Below are 24,570 nucleotides of genomic sequence, written 5' to 3'. Positions count from 1 at the left end.
AGCAAGGCAGTGTATGCAGCTCTTTGCTGGCTGCTTCGCATTACATCGATTCTCACTGTGCGTGAGATCTGCCAAAGTTTCTTATTTCATTTTTTTTCTTATTTCGCACAATAGTGGTTACGGACACCGGTGGCGGCGGCGGAAAACTACGGCACCAAAAACGGCCCTTGTTGTGATCTCATAACTGCTTTCGCTGTAAAACAAGCATAGGCCTCCGCGCCGAGTCAGGGTGCTGAATATAACAGCACTGAGCAGAAATGTACGTTGGTGAAAAAGTGCAACTCGAAAGGCTGTAGCATATTTCTAGTTAATAATGTCATTTCAGTTAAACCATTAAATGAAAATACGAGCACTTTCTTGTTATAATGCGTTAAGGTACAGCTTTTCTCTAATTTCAGCTTCATTCCGCACTGTGTTTTCCTGTTAGAAGTAGCCTCCCACAATTTACCCCTAGAAACATTTTTGTAACGCATGTTTGTGTTTGCCAGCGATTAAAAATGAAAAACAGAATCAATCATAGTCCAGCAGTCAGATTCATTCTTCATTGTCACTTGTTTAATTACCAAACCATCGACATAAATAAATAACGGTAGGGACTCTTTATTAACTTCAAGTATAATGAACATTTGCAGCACATCAGTAGTAAACCATTCAAGAAAACTCGTGTTCTACAGTGCCTTTCGACACGAAAAGTAGCTGTTTTAACTTTTGTACTTCGTGTCTGCTCTTTGGAAGGGCTTTTTGAAAGGGGGGGGGACACTTGCAAGAGGTGTCCCCCCCCCCAGCTTGAATACAGGGAGGGTTCACTGGACCCCCCTGACCCCCCCATGATTTCGCCACCGGAAAAGGGTGAGTTGGCGGTGAACGTTTGCGAGGAGTGCTTGTGTGCAAGGTGTGTGGTGTGCCAGGGCCAGGGATAGCAGCTATCGGCGTGGAAGTTGCTCCTGTGTTTTAAAGTTTCCTTTTACTAATAAATGGCTTTTTAGTTACCCCTATGTCGACGAGCGCCCCTTTCTTGGCAGTAGACAACGAACTCCAACAATATATATGTGTGTGTTTGTGCCTGTAGAAGTTGCTGTTATTGTGTTAGTGGCACGCCCATCTGGCAGTGGTGCGTTTGTATGAGGCTGAATAAAAGACGGTTGTTGGTTTGGGTTCAGTGTCAAGCGGCTGTCTCGCTGAGGGCTCCTCAGGCGCTCAGGCTATGGCTTGGTTACGGCCACCCGAGAACTACAATACTTCATGGTGTCAGAAGTGGTCGAACACCGACGTCGTGCTTAGCCAACCTCTCTACTACGTCTACTGAGCAGCCCAGCCCGAAATGGTCTGGCGTAAACCTTCACAAGCTAGAATTATTTGACTCCAGCAATGCCGGGAGCTGGCCGACGTGGAAAATATCTTTGAGGACTACACCGCAATCTCAGGACTCAAGAATGCGTCGGAAGAGACACAGATGCGCACGCTCCTATATCGCACGGGCCTTGAAGTACGTCCGCTCCTCAATACATCCTCGCCTGATGCTGCATCACTCACCTCGTACAAGACTGTTGTCGACAGCTTCAGCTTCATCTAGCACTTCGTGCTTCCTAGTAATGAGCTCTGCGAGTCATCTTGTTTTCACAGACGTGTACAGCAGCAAGACGAGAGTGTCAATATGTACTATGCCGAATTATGCAGGTTGATATCCTTCTGCGAAAGTTGGAGAGGCTAGTACGCGACAGATTCGTCATCTGCTTGCGCGACTCGCATCTCTCGGACCAGCTTTGCCGAAACACTAAATTCACTCTCAAAGAGGTTCGGACGCAAGCATGCCAGGCTCAAGACGCGGAAAAGGAAAAGTGGCAGTCGCAAGCTGGCACAAGTGTTTGAAAATGGATGCTACAAAGATGCAGAGGTCTGCTCACCATCACTAAAACGCAAAGCCTTTTTCAGACTTGACGCACCTAGAGCTAGCCTGCCTTAGGTCTTGATGGATCGTCGGCGTAGAACCAAAGTCCCCAGGAAAGAATTGCTACACCCAAACTGGCCACCGAAAGATACAGTAGCGTTGAGAAACGCATCCTACAAAAATGGCCACAAAATGTAAAAGGAATGGTGTTAAGCCCAGCGCAAGGACCCAGGAGCTACATCGTAGAAACGGGACAAGGCAGCATCTCGCAGCACAGCAGGTGTCATCTTGTCCCCCTTGTTTCAGCATCACCGGCGTCACAAGCTTCAGCAGAAGCAGCCGAGCCACAGCTGCCAGTAGCTCATCAAACTCCTCAAGGTCCTCCCAGAACCACGGAAACAATGAGTGACTTGGGACTGGCTGGTGACCATGATGGTGTTGTGCGCACGCATAGTGGCCGATGCGTTGTTCCACCAGACCATTTGAACCTATCACCGCCGAATGTTCTGAAAGGGGGGGGATGTAGAGGTCGCTACTATTGTGTTAACTGGCTGTGGTGTATTTGTATGAGGCTGAATAAAGGACAATTGTTTGGGTGCAGTGTCGAGCGGCTGTCTCGCTGCGGGCTCCTCAGGTGCATAGGTTATGGCTTCATTACCGCCTCCAGAGAACTTATACTTCAGAGCCCAATATAGGGGTAGCAGTCCTTTTCTGAGTGGAGAAGTGTCACCGAGTGAGCCCGTCTTTGCATGCCTGTGCTCCCATGGCGCACTCCACATGACATGAGCTTTGGTTGTCAGTGCCGTGCCTGTGGTCTTCACTTCGCCCTTTCAAAAGGGCCATTGTGTTCTCTTTGCCAAAGCCGCTTCAGTCTTTACAGTGAAGCTGTCTATGGCTAGGATTTTATGCTGTCCATGCGGACTGTCCCCCTTTTCCCCAAAGAGCCGAGAACGAAAGCAAACACATATGGCAGCTTATCATCATCTCATCATCAGCCGGACTACGCCCGCTGCAGGGCAAAGGCCTCTCTCCCATGTTTCGCCAGTCAACCCGGTTCTGTGCTTGCTGCGGCCACATTATCCCTGCAAACTTCCTAATCTCGTCTGCCCACCTAACTTCCTGTCTCCCTCTCGTACATTTGCCTTCTTTTGGAATCCATTCTGTTACTCTTAATGACCATCGGTTATCTTGCCTATGCGCTACATGCCCTGTGCATGCCCATTTCTTCTTCTTGATTTTGACTAAAATGTCCTTAACACCTGTTTGTTCCCCGACCACTCTGCTCTCTTTGTCCCTAAGGTTACACCTATCATTTTGCTGTCCATTGCTCGCTGAGTCGTCCTCAGTTTAAATTGAACCCACTTTGTAAGCCTCCAGATTTCTGCTCCATATTTAAGTACTGGTAAGATGCAGCTGTTACAGTAGAACCTCATTGATACCTTTCCGAAAAAAGTGCGAAAAATAAACGTACCATCCGGGAAAATGTACTATTTGAATCCAGTAAAAATTGAGGCTCACAAGCCCATATTGAGGTGCAAGAGCAAAAAACATTTATTTGTCAAAAAAGGGGACCATTAGGCGATGCGAAGCAGTGTTTCGGTATGTAGAGCCCGCGTTTCAGAGGGGGAATGGAGAGGGGGAGGGGAAAAGGAAAGGGGAGAGGTGATGTGGAGAGGGGAGGGGAGAAGGGGAAAAGGGGAGGAGAGAGGGGGAAAGGGGAGGGGAGAGGGGAAGTGGAGAGGGGGTGGGAAAGGGAAATGAAAGGGGGAAGGGGAGGTGATGTGGAGAGGGAAATGAGAGAGAGGGAGTGGAGAGGGGAAGTGGAGAAGGTTTGCGCATGCGCAGTGAGGGTGGTCACGCCGCACACCACCACCACCACCACCACCACCACCGGATTGAACTCCGCCATAAGATGCTTCACATCTAAAAATATAGTGAGACTGTTTGATTTTCTAACCTGGCAGCTCGCTGGCAGCTAGAAGTGAGCCAGCTAGTTCCGGTCCTGACAGAAAGCAATGTCGCGGTCACCTGTGTTGAAATCCCGAGACAGCCCGAAGATTGGGAAATCGAAGGCTGGAACAACCAGCGTAAAGTAACGAAACGCTACCGCTGTGGCAGCAAACGAAACTTTGTGCCACATGAGCTTCGGTTCCTTCTGCATTGCCGCTTGGAAATATGGGACTAGGTTTGCCGAAGAGTGGCAGTGATATTCTCGAGCTTACACATTTAGGATACAATCACGTACGTTCTCAAGGTCACACGCAGCTCGCCCTTGTCCGTGAAGAAAACTGCTTCGCCGCTAACGGCTTAACAAGCTCAACTCTGCGCAGTGCGGTACAATCGTGGTACAACACGATGCGAAATCTTGTGAAAGTGATGGTGTCCCCGAAAGCGACAGCCGCTCGTGGCTATGTCATACTACATCGCACACACGCACTCATCAGTTTGTGTTCCGTCTTAACTTGAGACCTGCGGCGGTAAGTTCGCTGCCACTCGTAATCGCACCGTCTCTCACGGCGGAACTGGCCTTCGAAGATAACACGAGGTGTAATGGCAACCGAAGGTAAAGTCCCCAAGTGCCTGCATTGCGATCCATCGAGTCTTCACAGATGGCGGCAAGCACGTGTCATCTCTTTTTGGCGTATGATAGCCTGAAACCTTCCAGATATCTTCCAGAACAAATTTGACATGTCAGGTTCTTGCGATCGGTGGGTAGGCAGAACTGTCCAGCCAGAGAAAAACAAATGCCGACTGGAAGTGTGCCGCACGATGGGCAGAGCAACCCAAAAACAAACGCGCTCTGGGAGAGAGAGAACAAAACCTTTTTAATGAAAACCAATGGTTTCCTCGATTGTGGGAGAAAAGTGTGGAGGAAATGACGTCTTATCGGTCGTATCCACTAGGCACAATGGCGGCGTTGCTATAGTTGTGTGGTGCAGTGTGTTGTGTAGCGGCAGCAGCATGTGTTTTCCGCAGATCTCGTACTGAACCTTGGCGGACTGGAGAAACGACAGCATCTGTACTTTGTGCCGGATTGTTAGCTCCGCAGTGTCCTCCTGGCCGTCGTAGCCATGGAGTCTGAACAAAAGTGTGTGGAATCAGTGAGTACCTATATACCGTGCTACTCATGAAGGATTTGCAGTGCTCAGAGGAACTGCGCTAAGTGCTACAGAAAAGACACGTTTTTTTAAAGCCGTTTGAAGCTTTTGATGGCCAGCGTATTGATCCTCCATCGCACCCCTCCGAAAGCTGTCTGTACCTAAGGTGGTTTTGCTCCTATCCTGGAGGCATTGCAAGGATTCTGCACCTCGCCTGTTTTTACACTGCATCCGTGATCGGTTCAACGATCACACAGGCAATGCAAAGCGGCGATGTCATGTGATGACGTCATCGTGTGGCGCCACGTTACGTGACATCATGGTGACATCACAAATTTCGGCGATCTGAGACGTCATATTGCCAGGCCCATTTCTTGTTTTATTTTGAGGTATTCCGGTTTGACCAGCAAGGACGGTTATCAACGCTCAACGCTGTCCGCGAAGCAGTGTTCGAGAAGCTTCACGATTGTAGTAGATCGTTTTGTTAAGATTGCGCGCCGCACGCGAATGTTCCAGCCTTGTCGAGAGATAACGCCGCCACCAGCGATATCGCTGGAAAATTCCATAGCGCCTGTATAAAAGCCGACGCGCTTGACCGCTTGTCAGTTGATCGACGGTCGACGCTCTGTGCGCCGCTATCAGTGCGTACCGTGTGTATTGCTATAAATTAAGTTTTCGTTTCCCGGCCACAAGTTCGGCCAAATAAAGTTTCATCTTGAAAACGCCGACTGCTGTCTTCATCGACGTCACGACCACGTGACAATATGGTTATGTCATCACGTGATGGATTTTTTGCATTACTCGTGTTGACGCCGACGGTCAATTTTCGCGTTTGGTGAGGCATCTAAGGCTTCCGCCTGAAAAACAGTAAAGAATCACTGCAAAAACTACACAGTATTGCATGAGCGACCGAAATTTAAACGCGGTACGGCGCCGTAGTGATAAAGCAACACAAAGGGAAACACAAAACAAGGGAAAAGCCGTATAAAGTATTCCTTGGTGCTCGTCAACTGCTAAATTCAAAGCACTGATTCATTCAAAGTGACTGTTGGTTCGATAAATATGAGGCTATTTTAAAATATCTGTATACACACACCAGGTGTATAGACTGAAAGATTTGATCTGCGCGTTCAAGAGTTGCAGCCACTGTACTTACGCGAGGCATTACGATCCTCCAGAGCCCTTGAAGGACTCTGCGTCATCCACACATTTCCACTAGATGCTTTAAGAAAACGGAAGAAACATGCTTTTATAGCGGTAGTATATCGCACAGCGCAGGCAGTATGCGTTTGTTGCCGACGAATTTCGTGCTCCTAGGCCTCATTCGACGCTAAATTGCACTGTATTAGAGCTTCCCCGAATGTACCTGAAGGTAATATTGCTCTGAAGATATAATCAACGCTCACAGGTATACTTAATCACGTTTTTCAGTTCCCATGTGTGTTGTAGAACTACAGCGCCGGCTCCACTCAGATGCCCCCACACGGGCGAGGGCGCCCCTAGCGGCTGCTCCTGTCCCTCTATCAAACTTTTGCGGAAGCTTCATGACCAGTAAAAGTATTGAAAAGTATTCCTTCAAGTCTAGTACTACATTACCGCCTCCAGTGCCTCACTACCTATCGCAAAACGCTGTTTTCTATGGAGACTGTTGTACATTACCTTAGTTTTCTGGATATTAATTTTCAGACCCACCATTCTGCTTTCCTTGTCCAGTTCAGTAATTATGGGCTGCAATTCGTCCCCTGAGTTACTTATCCATGCAATGTCATCAGCGAATCGCAGGTTACTAAGGTGCCCTCCATTAACTCGCATCCCTAACTCTTCCCAATCTAGGGCTCTGAAAACCTCTTGTAAGCACGCCGTGAATATCATTGGGGAGATCGCGTCTCCCTTGTTTACATCCTTCTTTATTGGAATTTTATCGCTTTCTTTATGGAGGACTATGGTGACTGTGGGTGGAGCCTGTGTAGATTTCTTCCAGTATTTTTGTATATGGTTCGTCGACGCCCTGATCCTGCAGTGCCTGCTTGACTGCTGATTTCTTGACCAAATCAAATGCCTTTTCGTAATCTATGAAGGCTATATGTAGGGTTGGTTATATTCTGCGCAGTTCGCTATCACCTGATTGATAGTGTGAATATGATCTGTTGTTGAGTAGCCAGAACCAAATCCTGCTTGGTTCTTTGGTTTATTGAATTCAAAGGGTGGTCTTAATTCTATTAACTATTATCTTTGTAAATAGCTTTTAGACAACGGACAGTAAGCTGATCGGCCTGTAATTTTTCAAGTCCTTGATGTCCCCTTTCTTGTGGGTTATCATGATGTTAGCATTGTAACCGAGTATCTGTTTTCTAGTGAGATCCTGAAATCCTGCACTTTCCCTCTCAGCGCTAACTAATTAATTGGCTTTTTGCATATCAGTTTCTGCCGTTCCTGTAAGTCTAGGTGAATTCAAGAGCTCACCATTATATGGTCACTGCATCGTATGTTCCCAACCACTTCCACATGCTGCACGATGCCAGGGTGTGCGCACAGTATGAAGTCTATTTCATTCTTAGCTTTGCCATTAGGGCTCCTCCATGGCCACTTGGGGTTCGCCCGTTTTCGGTATGAGGCATTCAAGATCGGTAAGTTATTTCGTTCAGCGAACTCTACTAATAACTCCCCTCGGACATTTCTAGAACCGATGCCATATTCCCCCACTGCCTGGTCTCCAGCCTGCTTCTTGCCTGCCTTGGCATTAAAGTCGCCCATCAGTACAGTATACTGTGTTTTTACCTTACTCATTTCTGATTCCACATCCTCGTAGAAGCTTTCAACTAAATGGTCATCATGACTGGATGTAGGTGTGCTAGCCTGTACCACTTTTATCTTGTACAGTGGGGTCCACTGTTAAAGGGAACACTCAATGAACAGCTTTCATTTTGCTGGCCCTTTAACAGCAAGTGGACAGGGAAACATGGCTCATGCACTGCACGAGTCTGTCAAACAGAGGCAGAACTGTCAACCACCAGTAGTGTTATGCAAATCTCAGCCACTATGTTTTTGCAAGAGAGTGAAATCCAAACATACCCACACGGAAGTGTTCCCTTTAACAGTGGACCCATCTGTACATCATAAGTTTAACTCTTTTGGGGGTCGAATTTTTTCGTGAAATGCACTCCAAGAATGTGTATATAATTTTTATTGCAGAATTAAATTCTTCAGACGATTCTATTTAAGAAAAAAATTGTCTAAAATTTTTTTGCTTGACCGTGAAGTGACAAAAAAATCATTTTTGTTGTTATATACACATGGTTTATTCGCGAGTAACATCAAGCAAACTCCTAAAAAAACACACTTATACAATTTTTTATAAATAAAAATTATGCATTGTATTAAACATAGCTCCCAGACATAGAAAAATACACTTGGGAAATAGTCCCCATCGGAAGAATCGCCGCTCGACTCACTAGCAGCAGAGCAACCGTCGCGCACTTCCGGTGTGCCCGTTCCGGAAAGCAAAATGAGTGAAAAAGCTATAATAATCCTTCGTCATATCGCCAACGAGACGGAGTTAGTTTTTCTGAGTCCCCAAAACAGGAAACGTAACCACGGTGGTATGGTTTGTGTAATTTAGCGCTGCACGGAAACAGATGTAATCACGCCCTGGGAGCAATAAACGAGAGCATCACAAGCAGTCACCCTTTGAGAGATTAGAACCCAGACAGCCATCAGCTTTGCGGGCGTGAGAAGTGATAACCACCCGAAGGATGAAACCGAAACCAGCTGAACCGTGCGCTCGCTTGGATGAGCAAGCAAAAGCCGGCACACTGCTTTGGAAAGAAAAAAACAACAACAGAGAGACATTGGCGCGTGAAAACAATTGCACATATCCCCGAAGTGTGGCAGCACATGCCAAGGAAGAGAAATGATTGAAAAAGGCATGCATTTTAAACATACAGGCAATTTTGTACATGTACGGCAAAAACCCTTTGGTGCCTGTTAGGTGATGCCGTTTCCGTTTTTCTAAACCTTCAAAGGGTTAATTTCGATATTTGCCACCCTTTGACTAATGCTATTCGCAATGCCCACGAACTATAGGTGGCGCGCCGTGCGATTCAAAATGGCGCCAGGAGGAGGGTCAACCCGTTTGTTAGCATAGCAGCAGATAGTACGTGCGGACGTACAGCCCGTGCCACTTTCACCGGATGAAGTCATGAGCTCAATGAAATGGATATGAGACCAAAATACTTTCCCAAACCATGGAAAGTGCTAAGTGCTCGCCACCTATTATTTGCTGCGGTGTGAAAGGTTATATTTCAGCGCCGTTACCGTGCATCAACAATGCTTTGCGAAATCCTGTGCGTGCTACAGAAAACTGCATGAACTAGAATTGACGTATGAACTGAACGGCACTCCGAGGTAGTACGCACCGAGCCTGCCTGACGGATTGGCCGCAGTATAGTAGGCCGCTAGCGAGTAGCGCTGCTGCAGGGGACCGCATGTTTAACGTCGTGATGGTAGGCAAACATATATTACGCCGTCGTCATTACTTGCGCAGTCAGGAAGTTACTTCTTCAACGTAACGGAAGCGTTCAACATCCCATTCAGTAGCGCTTGTGTCACAGCCACGCTCAGACTCTAGTGTTGCAGGTTCGATCAGCACGATCGAAACATGAATATCGAAAAGAATGCACCCGTATGTTTTTCGCAACGTCGAATTGCGAAAAATTCGTCGAACAACAATGTCGTTTGGAAGATAACGGTGAAGTGTAGAAGTTAGCCGAGAGGCGTAGATTGTGGCCTTGACAGCACGTTTCATCGCTCTAACCACTTCGCTTCGCTGGTCGAGCTCGAGCGTGTTGGCGGCATGCGGCGCTCTATAATATCCACAATAATTGCGCTACATGCAATGCACAAGAAGAACTATGCTTTTATTTTGATCTCGCTCAAGGATATTGTACATTAAATACAATCAAAGTTACTTACGAGCGTGAAAGAACATTAAAAGGGACGTCAAGTGCAACTCGCTCCTCGTGAGTTAGCAGCTGATCGTTCATCGTCGCGGTCACTCTCGGTGCTTTCACAGTCTTCCACGTCCAGTGAAAAATCCTCGTCGTCAAGATGGTTTCTTTCAACATCACTGCTGAAAGCAATGTGAAGAATATCCTCCGCCGAACGACCTTGACCACTCCGCGTCACCATGTTTACAATCGGAGACGTCTGGGCGCGGAGAACATTTTGATCTCAAACCAGTCACCAAGCAAATCGCTTGCAGTGTGCTGCCACCTATCAAAAAACGTACAAAAACAAGCGGCGAAGCGCTGGCTATGAAACCAACACACTGGTGAACACGAAAGGCGTGCAGCGGACGCGTCCTCGAATGACTGAAGCGTCGCTCGCACGATTAATGAAAAACCACTTTGCTGACAAAGGAAAGAGGCCCTATTTTAATGTATCGCAAACTTGAGATTGCTGAGTTATAGAAGAGCACATCCCGAGCCCGCCCGACCACCCGCGTACAATGTGATGGGATTCATGCACAACAAGAACACTGACGAATGCTGTATGGAAGTAAAACAGGGTGAGTTTCAACTGAAAATGTAAGCCTATAACATTTAACTAACCTACGTGGCTACAGAAAGCCTCGCGAAGCTGATAGTATGCGTACGCTGTGGGCTATCATTGAACGCGCGAGTTGCCACGTATTTTCACGAAAACTTCGCGTCTCGCGAAGTCAGAATCATATTTCTCGTGTCACAGAGGACTCGGTTTGTTCACTGATGCAGGAAACATGCAAAGTCGTAGTGCTCCTTTCTTGCCAACGCGTTAACACTGAGACTAGCCCAGCCGAACAAGGGAGCGACTTCGTAGTGCTGCCATTTTTTCGTCTTCTAACCCTCCTCGAGAGGACACTCCTGAATTCCGTTTGGCGGCGCGACAGTCTATGGGCATTGCGAATTGGCCGCGAGGAGTTACGGAGTCGCCCTCTATCGGACGCGCCGCAATTGCGTGCTAGGTAGGATACCGCCGGCGCGCTCTCCATAGGTTTTGCTGTCGGCGCTCTACAAAAACACCTCGCGGAAGCCCTCCTGGGCATTTCTGTAAGTACTTTCGAAAGGAACTGTGTTCTTTACTGTCAAAATAATCATTTTCGACGAACTGAAAGCACAAGATAGTCTACAGTCGCAGTCTCTTTGCAGAAAACCGAGCACCCGCTTCACGCGGTCGCCGCGTTGGAGACCCCTGAACCGGCCTCTTGCGTGAAAGGTAGTCACTCGCTGAGTGCAAACTATGTGAAATATCTCGTTAGAATAGACTGCCTGTATAACCAAACGGAGCATAACAAAAAGAAGCCTCAAGCCAGCGTTCGCACGGGTTCGCGACGACTGACGGTGCCTGTGCAGTATGAGCGTCTGCATGTATGTTCGTACTGAAGGTTTCGCTTTTGCTACGAGCGCGTTTTGGCACCGCGCTGTGAACTTTAGGCCGCAAAATATGAGAATTTGTGAGTACACAAACAACTACTGTTGCGCGGACCCTATCAGAGCAATTCAAAAGCAATTTCGTTACAACTACGGCTTCGGTGCGCATGGCAACTTTGTGATGTGCCGTCCGGACGATTTAGTGTTTCTTTTTTTTTGTCTAAATTCGTGTGCGTTTCAATGTCATTTGACAAGTTGTCTCGCACTGCGTATTGATCGGTCTTTTCAGCGGGCAAATGCCGCTGCTTCTGTTTCTTTATTCAGCCAAGACTAGTGACGCAAAAAATAATCGTCACGTGATGACGTCACAGATCTCCTAAATTTGTAACTTCATTATGACATCACCATGACATGACATAACGTGATGTCACATGGTGACGTATTCACACGACATGGTTCGTTTGCATTGCCTCCGTGATCGGCCCACTGATCACGGAGGCAATGCAAAACTATAGCTTGTGAAGCAATGCAACACTTATGTAGCTTATGAAGGCGAAAGCCCTAGATGCCTCATCAAATGGGAAGATTGCCCGTCGGCGTCCCGCGTCGGCGGCGTCAACACGAGTGATGCAAAAAATAATTGTCACGTGATGGTGTCACCATATGACGTCGTCATGACGTCACAGATCGCTAAAATATGTAGCGTCATTATGACGTCACATAACGTGACGTCACATGATGACGTATTCACACGTCATGGTCGCTTCGCATCCGTGCAAAACCGCGTTAGGTGCAGAACGCTTTTGGAGGGGGGCGCGGGAGAATAAGTACAACTACTGACAAAAAGAAGGTGGCTTTCGCCTTCTAGTCATCTTTAGCGAATGCAGAAGGGACCCTGTGCGTTCTTTAATTCAGCGTATCTAAACAATTACTTGCGCATGTGCAGCCGATTTTGTGGACGCTGAACATGGGGCCGACGATCAAGAGGTCGCACGGGAGTGTTCTGAGATGGTATCGCATGTGGTAAAAGGTAGCGCCTTTTCCATCCTGCGGCAGATAAGCATCATTTGCCGGCGGGAAGCGCGCGCGAGCCATCGTCTCAGTGCGCGCTGTCTACTACTCACCGAACATCGCAGGCCCGACGCAGTATAACGAAAGTCTTCGTCGCGGAAGTGCTTGTTGCACACAAGACTCGTAGCTGATGGCTAATTGCCGGTTCTTAGCTTTATAACCCATGCTTCGCGTAGTTTCTTGTCCCGCGGTTACCGGTGCAGGCTGACACTGTGCTCCGTTGCGTAAGCGCGGCACTGCGGCACCGAGCGGTAGAGCCCCATGTTCGTCGCCTTCGGAGGCAGCCACTCTATTACAATGGTTTCAATGGAGTAGAAAATGAGAGAAAACTTCCGAATTTGAACAGACCGCAGCGCATGTGTAACTTGAAACTCGTTTTCAAAGCACGCGGCAGGGCTCCGCAAGCAGCCGACGCGGCCGCTGAGACCACGTGATCCTGCCAAGCACGTCACGACGACGGTGGCGCCGGCGTTTCCAGTGGTGGGCCTCGCGGCCAATAGTATTCCTCTACGTTGCCAGCTATATTTTTACGGTCAAGGAATCCAACCCCCAGTTCTCTTCTGTCAACTATAGCACAGGACGTGCCCGGCTCACTCAGAGCTCAAGCAAACTGGGAAAGGACGGTTGCCTCGGTGGATGACGGATGGCAGACGCCGTCAGCACCTTGTTCGTTCTTTTGTGTTCTCCTCTTCTTTGTGCAGTTTTTCCGCAGAAAGACAAACTGCCGTTCTCCATATTGAAGTTCACTTATTTCCATAACGGGGGAGATCTTGTGTAGTGCGCACTCCCAAGGTGCGACATGCCGATCAAGAATAAATTTGTGTGTGTTTTAACAGGGACAATTGGGCGAGTTGGTTGAAGTTCATTTTTAAAAAGCGCGAAAAAATCACAACAGACAGGAAGGAAGGAGACAGGACGACGCACCATGACTGCAGCCATTGCTCAAGACGATAAAATGAGTCTATGGCTTTAATGAAAATTTTGTGTCGTACACCGCGGTGGTACAATGGCTATGGTGCTCGGCTGCTGACCCTGAAGTCACAGGTTCAATCCCGGCTGCGGTGGTTGCATTTTGATAGTGGAATACCATAGTCTTTTGGCATAACTCCTGCCTTTAATGTGCCGCTGAGTGATATAGGAACAATAATTGGAAACCATGACAGGTGTAGCAGGTTGGGAATGTTGGTGGGCATGTGTGACTTGTCTCGTCTGAATCTTTTTATTTCTCCTTCCATCGCACACTTGTTACTTGGAGTCTTGAAAAGAGTGCCTTGCACAGATAGGCATCGTATACATATATACATCTTGTGGGGATCGCCGTTGAAGCCCCTCGCTGCCGCCTTACTTCACAAAAGGCAGCAAGCACCGCACACAAACACGCCAGGACACGATGGACAGCCAGGGGGGAAGTGGCGGCCGGATGTTTGCGGCAGGTGGCTGTGTGTGCGTCGTGCGCCCCGCTGGGGCCAAGGCTAGTGACGAGAGAGTGTGTTTTATTTCTTCTGTTATGGGTCGCTAACTAGTTTTAAAGTCTAATATTTGTTTGTTTGAACTTCGAACTGTTCCTGGGCGGCCCTTTTGTGCCAGACGGCTTCACGGACCCGCAATGTTTTTTACACTGCCAATTGCAATTATGGAGTTAGTAATTGTGGATGGTTTTTGTGCCTGATGTTCTATACATTGAAATGTGGGAAAGCCAGAGGAAGGTCTCGTCAAGCGCACCCTGTTTCCCTGTGCAGTCGCAATGGCTGCGTGGAAGGCGTCATGCTGCGGCTCAAGCTGTACGGTCACCCAGATCTGCCACATGATGTCAAGGTGGGTCTGAGATTGGGCCTTCCAGTTTTCTACAAAACAGTAAAACCTGCTTGCATTTCTTTATTATTCATTGTTTTGTGTATGGTGCAGCCTCTGTGAAGGAGTGGGATGAACAAACGTAGGTGCATTTATAAAGAAGCTTACATGAATTCTTTCAGAGTTAGTCAACGGATGCTTCCAGGAAGCGAGTTGATTAATGTTCGGAGAACTCAAGGAGCGTGTGGTAGGGGCCTAATTACATAAACCTACACCTAGGAACAGGACTCGGGAAAGAAGTGAATAGGACGAGTGCATGCTAACAAAGGATTTATTGGAGTGACCTCTTTCTCACTACAGCAAAGCACATGGGCAACAATCATTCATAGTAGTACATCCTAAGGTAACAATTTAACCAAGAAAGTCAAGTTCTTTCTTGTACAGGTGTAAAGATGCCTCACTAACACACCCATCAGGCCCATATCTTATTATTTGTAAGGCTTCGAAGATTTTATGTGCCTTTTTGTCTTTTGCGCGGTCGATAATCTTGGCCAGCCTCAAAAGCGGCATGCATTTTCCCTTTCATTTGGTTTACACGACTGCCAATGTCTGTTTTGGAGAAACTCGGGTGATTATCAAGAGGGACGAGGAAAGTTAATTAACACGTAAAGGAATTTTAGGCATCCACGACGGCAACGCATTGCAAGAGTAGTGAGACCAAGCTGATGAGCAAAATTAGACAGTGAGAAATCCTTGTTATGTCTCCTACAAACAAAACAGCATCAGTTCTAGCCTTTTATTATCCCGGTGTCTGCATTAATTACACTTAACGCAACAATATTCGAGGATGGAAGGTTTTATTTGATAGAAGCTTGGTTTCTTGAAGATCCAGTGTACGATTTAAGCAACCTAGTGTTCCAATAGCTTTGTTACAGGTGGCATAATGTGTTTCGAACAGTTTATTTCAAGTACTATTATTAAAGGCAAGTGAAGAGGAAAGGACATAAATTTCGTGTAAATGACATGGCGACGATCATGGTACAGTTGGTATTCACTGCCATGCTTTCTACCAGTTGCAGAAGTCGGCGAAGCAATTGTTGATGACATCATGATCAGTTGGGGATTTCATGCCGATGGCGGTACACTTTGCGTTCTTGGCATATGGACCTCGCATGTCAGCTTCGCTGACCGCAAGACCTCAGTTCTCTTTGCCGTTCTCGACGAGTGCCCACTTGATGTCATCCTCGGCCTCGACTGAGCGCGTTTCATCGACTGTTCTTCTGATCTTTTACAGTTAGAGCTTCTTGTTATGCCTGACCTCACCATGGAGCCGCGACCACATTTATGTGTTGTTGAATTTGTTAGTCTGTGACCAGGCACAGCGCATTGACCCTCCGGTACGTGATTACCCCTTTCTTGGATATTCTTCTGAGGTGACGTGTAGCTCTACTTCACTCAGTTGACTGTTTCTGTGAACAGGGCAAGCATACCTCTAATAAACTTTGGGCGCTCTCCACAATCCCTTCCCGAAGGCTTCATGCTGGCTGGTATATCACCTTTAGAAGCACGCGACCCTGTGGCCCTGGCTATTGACACTCCACAGTCGTCTTCTGGAACCTCTGCTGCTCGCACTACACTTGATGACCCGTTTGCTTGCATGATTGCCCTGACCGCGACGTTTTCGATTTTGCTTTGCCCCAACTTGGCCATATGTCTCTGGTCTCTGGTAACCCATCGTATTGATACTGTGAATGCAAGACCCACTTATAGACGTGCCTACTGTGGGTCTGTGACTGAACGCAACGTCATTCAAGCGGAAGTCAACAAGGTGCTCGCTAAGGACTTAATCGAACCGTCTGCGAGAGTCCTTGGGCGTCCCCTGTGGCACTTGTGAAGAAGGAAGACAACACCTGATGGTTCTGCGTCGACTATTGACAACTCCACATGCTCACTAAGAAGGACCTCTACCCTTTGCCGTGAATACACGATGCCCTTGATTCTCTTCATGGCCCACGGTACGTTTCTTCCTTGGACTATTAGAGAAGCAACTTGGGCTAGTTGGTGCATGTTGGCTACAGACATAATTAGCACAAAAAACAATGAGCAAGGTGAACGCAGCAGACAGGACTCAGTGCCAATTACTTTCAACTGAGCAGTTAGTCGCAGAAAAAAAAACATAGAAACACAAGCTGCGCAACACGGAAGAAAGGCCTCCATAAATGCCTCTGTTTTCTTTTTCCTCCTCTTTCAACTGCTCACATGGCTGCGCAACCTGTGCCACACCTAACCACATGGTTCCATGCTCAGATTTCTTCAAGGTATGCGCATTCTTTATTGCTCAGAGCCAGCGACACCGATCACCCACTTTTCTTATACAGAAAGCCTAAAAAATTTCAGGCAATCTACAAAGCACGTGACATGCTTTTTGTCACAGGCTTGAGCACCCTCTGCGGCATTCACCATGCGGCACATCCTAGAGAGTTCTTTCGCCGCAGTAAAAACTACTGAAATGCTGCACTTCAGTGCTGAGTCCTGTCTGTTGCCTTCACCTTGTCCATTGTTTTTTGCGCTGATTAGTTGAGACCGGATTTTAGGCAAATGTCTATTTTGTTCCTTGCACTCCGATCGCGCCATTTTGATATATGAGCCTGAATTAGAGATTAAGAAGGGCTTTATAGTGTTCTTATAGTGCCTATAAATGCCTGTTTTTAGCGTTCGTGCCTGAATGCTTACAAATGCCTATAAATGCCCATTTTCAAAATTGGCGCTTATATGAACGCCATTTAGCGTCAAGTTTCGCTCCCCGGTGCTGTTTGAGGCCGTTATTCATGTTACCGCGTAACATTGACTGTTGGGAGGGTTCAACCTCGTTCTCTAGTTCAACCAACTCCCGGAAACAACCGCTATACTCGCGGACAACTTTTCTTGGCAATGAAGGCTACGGGGCGGAGCTACTGCACATGTACTGCTCTGCGAAGTAGTCCGGCTCGGCGCGTGTTTCGAATTTAGTTTATCTCCTGCCACGGCCATTTGATTATTCGAGGGGCCATCACAGGCTTAGACAGCCATTTGTTAGTGAAATTCGCCACAAGCTCCCTCGGCGAATTGTCGGATAAGCTAGAAAGACGCAGACGCCATTTTGACTTTGAGGTGCACGCAAAGGTGCGACGTTTTCTCAGGTGCAAAAACGCGAAATGACACTGCGTAAAGCAAAACAAATATAAATATCTCCTTGGTGCGCGCCGATTCTCTTTTCAGAGAGCGCCCCGTAGAAAATAAAGTAATGTTGTTTTTTTATTCTCACGCAGAAAGCATGGACGCAATTGTGGGACTATAATCTTCAGCGGTAGCACACGCGTACTTCGGCTCTCTAGCCTTCCCTTCATTGCCAAGAAAAGTTGTCCGCGAGTGTAGCAGCAGTAAAGTGGGACACGTCGGCGAGCATTCGCCGCCGTGCTGACATGGCGCGAGTGGTTGGCGAATGCCAAACCGCGGAGAGCCGTCAGCGGAAAGGAGAGTGACGAGAAAGAAAAATGTAATGTGCACGCAGCTTTTGTTCTGTGTGTACCTAATTTACTTTTTAAGGTGTTAACTGCAGTAGCGTAGTCAGAAATCATTTTAGGGGGGGGGGGGGGAGGCAAGCATACTTTATATATGTTCGTGCATGTGTTTGTATGTGTGCGTGTATATACACACACTCAAAACTGAAAAGTTTCGGGCCCCCCCCTTCCCCCCCGCCTGGCTACGCCAGTGGTTCACTGCCAGCGGAGAAAGTGGCTGTATACGCAATTCGATCCGGCCAATAAAGGAATCCCTCCCGTCTGGTGTTTTAGCAATCTGGCTGTCTGCAGTCATGCCGGAAAGACGCTTAGGAGTGTGTTGATTCGACAGTGGACACTTCACTAACTCTGCAGAACACGGGAGCGCGAACCGTGTGGGACAAATCACGCTATGTTCAAATGTTGGCGCCTTTGTGTCATCTTAACACTTTCGTGGCCGCGGAAAAATCGGTTGTTCTTAGGTAATGCAGGAAATTTTTTTTCTGGCCACAGAAATTCATTGATGCTGAAGTATAGGGTATCAAATGATAGAGGAAAAATTGGTCTTTCTAAGAGTATTAATTTCAAACAACACATTTATTTTTAATATTATCAAAAAATATGAAACGAAGAAAAATGAATCAAATAGAAAAAAAAATCCATGAAAACATCAATGCTACTCTGCACAGGACGAACATAAAAAATAGAAATATACGTTTTGAACGAAAAGCCCTTAAAGAATAAAAGTGCAAATATAAGCTCTGTAAGTACAAAGATTATTTACATACATACAAAAATATATCCACTATGCCTGTCATACCACAGCGCGAGGCAGTTTCTCGACGCGGTGAAACAAAGGTTGGCTCACTGCGCGTTGGCTTTTCGAAAATATGCATCCACGCGTACTTATTTGTGTGGTTGCATGTCTCTCTGACGACTTCTGTGGTGAAAAACAACACGAAAAAGTCACCGCGCGGCACTCCGAAGTGCTAGCTCAAGGTCCACTATGCGCCTTCTTCGCAGAGAAAACTCCACTCTTTCTGCTGCCGGCGCTAAATGCTCCAGCCCGAACGAAGTTGACACCTTGCTGATAAGAGCTGTGACCTTTAGCACGCACCGGATACGTTTACAACGCGCGGCAGCGATAAAACGACCCGAAGAGAGAGCAAGCCTTACTGGTGTATGCCTGCTGATGTTCCGGGGCGGTTTGACGCACTATCGCCGTCCGTACTGAAGTTTGACGTACCGAAGTTGTCTTTCGTGTCTGTGCTGCAACCACCATCTAGAGATTGAGGCTGAGATATTAATCGGAGTTGGCCGTTTTCATGGAGTACCCGCGAGCGACGCCATAGCCGAAACCATTAGCGCTCACCTCCCCGACTGCGAACAAGCTTTAAAAATCTCCCCGTGGCGGAGAAAAGAAACTCACCAGCGAAACTGATTAAAAGCACGCTCTTTTACCCTTTGGATGGCGTTAGTTGTCCAGAAGCGCTCAGGGAACGCCGAGATTTGAACTGGGAAGTCATCGTTACTATACTAACGATGGGAACAGGCGCGATCACTAAAGTGTTAAGCAATAACATTTTTTGTTTTGCTGTCGTAGATAGAGGTCGCGCACGTCTTCGTTTGAAATTATTTGGATTTTTGTGATTTCCCTATATTTACGTTTTTGGAAGCCTAAAACATTGTTTTGCCCGTCCATTTTTAGCGCCTAAAACGAGCTTTTTTAGTGGCTAAAAATCCGGCTTCTACTGATTAGTTATGTCTTGCTCTTCCTGGGACCGTCGTTCAGCTTATTGGCCAATCGCTGTCGACACCCTACTTTGCGGTTTCATATGGTCTGCATGCTTCTGCTACCTCGATGATGTCATGTTTTTCACCTGCAATGCTTGTCGGATGTTTTGCGAGTGTTTGGCAACGCTGGTTTTTAGCTAAACTCTTCAAAATGTCATTTTGGCCTTCGAGAGATCACTGTGCTTGGCCATCTTGTTGATGCCGCTGGTACACGACCTGACTTTGCCAAAATACGCGCCGTTAAGAATTTCCCAATAGGGGATATTCAAAATGTACAGCGCCATCTGTCGACAATCCCATAAGCTCAATCCGCCATGTTTTGTTGGGCGCGAAATCGAAACCAGTCGCATATCGCAGCCTTTCAGTTGCTAGCTACTGTTTTTTTTATCTTCGTTCTGCGATGACTTCCCAATCCTTCGTGCGCTGTTCAGGCAACGAGGGAGCCCTGGCAATGCCGGGAGCAAAGTAACACTATTTTTAATCGAATTTATCAGTTACCTGAACGAAGAAACAAATGTACCGACGCGAACTTGTTTCGTCAACAAGGTCGGCACTGTGCTTTGGTTCGGAAATTATCGACGCCTGCAAAGCGCTCTTCAACGTCAGTTCTTATTTCTCCGTGCAATTTAGTTGCGCGCCTGCAATATAAGGTAGACTTGCAGAACAATATCACGATATATGCATTGTAAAACCGACGGCCGACGTCGCACACGCGCGAGAGAGCATGCTTGATCAACATTAGTTTGTCGGTGTAGAAGATCGACGAAAGCCAGGATTTACGTACGTAAACGTGTGTAAGCAGTGCCACGGAGGCTGCTGCGCGCGTTCGCGGAAAATCGGTGCCGCCACACAAGACTATACTCGGGGACAACTTTCTGTGGCAATGAAGGGAGTACGGGGGCGGAGCGTCTGCACATGTACTGTTACGCGAAGTAGTCCGGTTTGGCGTGCGTCTCGTAACGCCGTGGAAAGTGATGCCTAGCGTTGCATTTCGACGCAAACGCTGCTTAGCGTCTGAGGTACGGTTAAAAGGCGCGACTTTTTCGAGCACGCAAAAACGCAAAGTGACAACGTATAAAGTAAAAGAAATACAAATATCTCGCTTGTGTACGCTGCGTTCTGTCTCAAAGAGCTACATGTAGAAAATGAAGGAGTATTTTATATATAGCACGCAGAAAATACGGACGCAATTGTGGGACTACATTCATTAGCGGTAGCATACGTGCATTGTGGCTCTGTAGCTTTCCCTTCATTGCCACAGAAAGTTGTCCCCGAGTATAGATCGGCGCAACGTAGATCCCAACAGGAATCTCTTTGCAAGCTTCGCAAAGCAGCGTGCGCCGAAGTACATAGTCCGCATGCCGCGTCTGCCCTTCGCTTTACTCCTCCTTATCCCTCCCCTTTTATTTTTCTTTTGCTTTCTTCGGTCAGAGTGCGCTGCGAACACTGAGCCATTGAGTTACGGAGCCGTACAGTAGGTGGAGCTCTTTATCCGATAGGTCACCGCACTCGTCTTTCCGCTGATCGCGGGCCCAAGCTGCCGTGGGATGCGAAAGCACAGAGCGTAATATTTTACAAAGATATGTGTATGAGCGCACACGTATAGCGTTCAAGAAAACCAGAACGACAATACTAAATCGGCGCCATAGATTACGACCACAAAATATTATAAACAACTAGTGCGCATGTAAAAAAGCATTACTCGGGCCGCTCTCTTTGTATGCAGTTGAAACGCGGATGAGTATTTTTGTTTGGTTTGCGGCGCACTGCTCATGCATATTTCCATGCCGTGTTTATTTCGAAAAAACTAGAACACACACTACTGCGGAGGGTGTAGAGATACTTGTGGCTAAAAAAAAAAATGAGCCGAGGAAAGCAGCACAGCGCTGCTCAGGTCGCGCTATAGACAACGCGGTGTCGATATGTGTGCTTATGACGCGTGTACATAATCGCCGTGGGAAATACGATGGAGATGTATTGCAGTGCAAGGTTATCTTAGGAGCTTGACAGTCATATCTCCTCCGCAACGAACACTTCTCGCCTACCTCCATAGGTCGGCACTGTAAGAGAACACTCACTCACCCCAATTTTTTCAGCCTTCGTACTCACTCACGTTCATACTCACACCTACTCACACTCATAGGCACTCACTCACGTTCATACTCACGCCTACTCACACTCATAGGCACTCACTCACGTTCATACTCACGCCTACTCACACATATAGCACACACTCGCGTTCATACTCACGCCCACTCACACTCATAGGCACTCACTCAGGTTCATACTCACGCCCATTCACACTCATAAGCATTCACTCACGTTCATACTCACGCCTACTCACACTCATAGGCTCTCACTCACGTTCATACTCACGCCCACTCACACTCGTAGGCACTCACTCACGTTCATACTCATGCCTACTCACACTCATAGGCACTTACTCACGTTCATACTCACGCCTACTCACACTCATAAGCACTCACTCACGTTCATACTCACACCTACTCACACTCATAAGCATTCACTCACGTTCATACTCACGCCTACTCACACTCATAGGCTCTCACTCACGTTCATACTCACGCCCACTCACACTCGTAGGCACTCACTCACGTTCATACTCATGCCTACTCACACTCATAGGCACTTACTCACGTTCATACTCACGCCTACTCACACTCATAAGCACTCACTCACGTTCATACTCACACCTACTCACACTCATAAGCATTCACTCACGTTCATACTCACAGCTACTCACACTCATAGACACTCACTCACGTTCATACTCACGCCTACTCACACTCATAGGCACTCACTCAGTTCATACTCACGCCTACTCACAATCATAGACACTCATTCACGTTCATAATCACGCCTACTCACACTCATAGGCACTCACTCACGTTCATACTCACGCCTACTCACACTCATAAGCACTCACTCACGTTCATACTCACACTTACAGGCACTCACTCACGTTCATACGTCTACTCACACTCATAGGCACTCACATTCATACTCACACTTACAGGCACTCACTCACGTTCATACTCACGCCTACTCACACTCATAGGCACTCACTCACGTTCATACCCACGCTTACTTACACTCATAGACACTCACTAAAGTTCATATTCACACTCAGGCACTCACTCACTTTCATACTCACGCCTACTCACAGTCATACGTACTCAGTCACGTTCATACACACACCGACTCCTACTCATAGGCGCTCACTCACGTTCATACTCGCGCCCACTCACACCCACTGAAGTTCATACTCACGCTTCCTCACACTCATAGGCACTCACTCACGTTCATGCTCACACGTCACGACCTTTGGTACTCACTCGTGTTCATACTCACGTCCGCTCACACTCATAAGTGTTCGCTCACTTTCAGTAACGCCTCTCACACTCATTGGTACTCACTCACGTTCATACTCACGTGCACTGACTATCATACCTACTCACTCACGTTCACACTCGCACGTACACACACTCATAGCACTCACTCACGCTCTTACTCACATCCCGTACTCATTCACGTTCACACTCACGCCATCTCACACTCATAGGCACTCACTCACGTTCATACTCACGCCCACTTACGCTCATAAGTACTCACATTCACACTCAATGGTACTCATATTTAGGGGCACTCGCTCACGTTTATACTCATACCTGCTCATACCCATCGGTACTCACCGGCCCATTCACACTGGTAAGTACTGACTCGCACCTACTCACACCGGTGCTCACGTTAATACTCACACCTACTCACAGCCATTTGTACTCACGTTCACTCATGTCTACTCACTCCCATGGGTACTCACTCACATTCATACTCACGTCTGTTACACTCGTATGTTGCCTTCATACCAGGGCTGGGCAGAGGTACTCAGAAAAGTATTCCGGAATACAGATATCGAAATACACGAACTGGAAGCCTAAAATACAGATACTGAGATACATTTGCGTTTTTTGTAACGGGATATTTCGGAGATACTTTCACCATAGGACGAAAAAAGTATTCCGGAATACAGTTGCAGCGATACAGATACTGGAATACTTTTTTTTTATTTCAAAGATGCTCATACTACGCAAAGACATTTATTAGTGTAGCATAATGTTGTAATTAAAGATTCAGCGCATTGAAACTTTCAGTCCATTTATTTATTACAGTACCTTCAGCGCCATTAAGGCATTGCAGCGGGGGGGGGGGGGGGTGTAAAGTACACAATTAGTAATAATGACATAATTACAAGTATCAAGTGCAATAAAAATGCACTATTTCACAGCAACAGTAACAAGCATTGGACACCGAAATCGATATACTTGGTGACAACAAAATGAGCTATGCTAGGAACAGCTCTGTTTAAGCAAATTACTCGATTCACTTATGAACACCAATAAATTGAGAAAAAGCATATATTTATTTTGCACATAAGATCTCCTTTGCTGAGAAGGTTGCTGTGTGAGCATCTCAAATAGGTTGTCTTCTAGACAGCGTCGGTTCAGCCCTAGCACAAGACTCGCGAAAGAAAAAAAAGTCTGTCTACCGCTGAAGGCGGCACAAATTCGTGTTATAGTGAATAAATACCGCCTTCATAGCCGGATTGCCCTGCAGCGTGGCGACATCTCTTCTCGTGTCATCTAGATACCGAAACACTTCCGCCACCTTGTGGGTTGTTCTGACCGTTGAGAAGCCGAAGTCGGTCCCCATCTTCGGAATACTCAGCCGTCTGACCCGGTCGGCGCCAGGTCAGACGGCTGAGGACTCCGCTGCCCATATAGGCCGGCCATAATTACCTACGCGCAATGGAGCCCAATATGTCAAAACTGCACAATTAAAACACTGACTTCCTAAAATCACGTTCTTTATGGGTGAGAGGGTTTAAGACCACTTCCAAGTCGCTCCTGCTAGCTCTCTAAACAGGCGTGGAAACAGGCACAGCTGCTTAGAGAGAGCGCCCC

General features: G+C 47.3%; 1 protein-coding gene across 3 annotated transcripts in view; it reads left to right on the top strand.

Moving 5' to 3' along the window:
* The window catches only part of LOC119384136 (synembryn-A), a 545,950-nt gene that overhangs the window by 115,924 nt on the left and 405,456 nt on the right, over positions 1-24,570 (top strand). For all 3 annotated transcript variants that reach the window (XM_037652429.2, XM_049412780.1, XM_037652428.2), the window contains one exon: positions 14,204-14,279. In XM_037652429.2, the coding sequence (XP_037508357.1) occupies positions 14,204-14,279 (76 nt within the window). The remainder of the gene's footprint in view (positions 1-14,203; positions 14,280-24,570) is intronic.

This window comes from Rhipicephalus sanguineus, chromosome 2, assembly GCF_013339695.2.
Source record: "Rhipicephalus sanguineus isolate Rsan-2018 chromosome 2, BIME_Rsan_1.4, whole genome shotgun sequence".
NCBI lineage: Eukaryota > Metazoa > Arthropoda > Arachnida > Ixodida > Ixodidae > Rhipicephalus > Rhipicephalus sanguineus.
The sequence above is the reverse complement of the archived record's forward strand: the minus strand, read 5'-3'. Positions and strand labels throughout refer to the sequence as shown.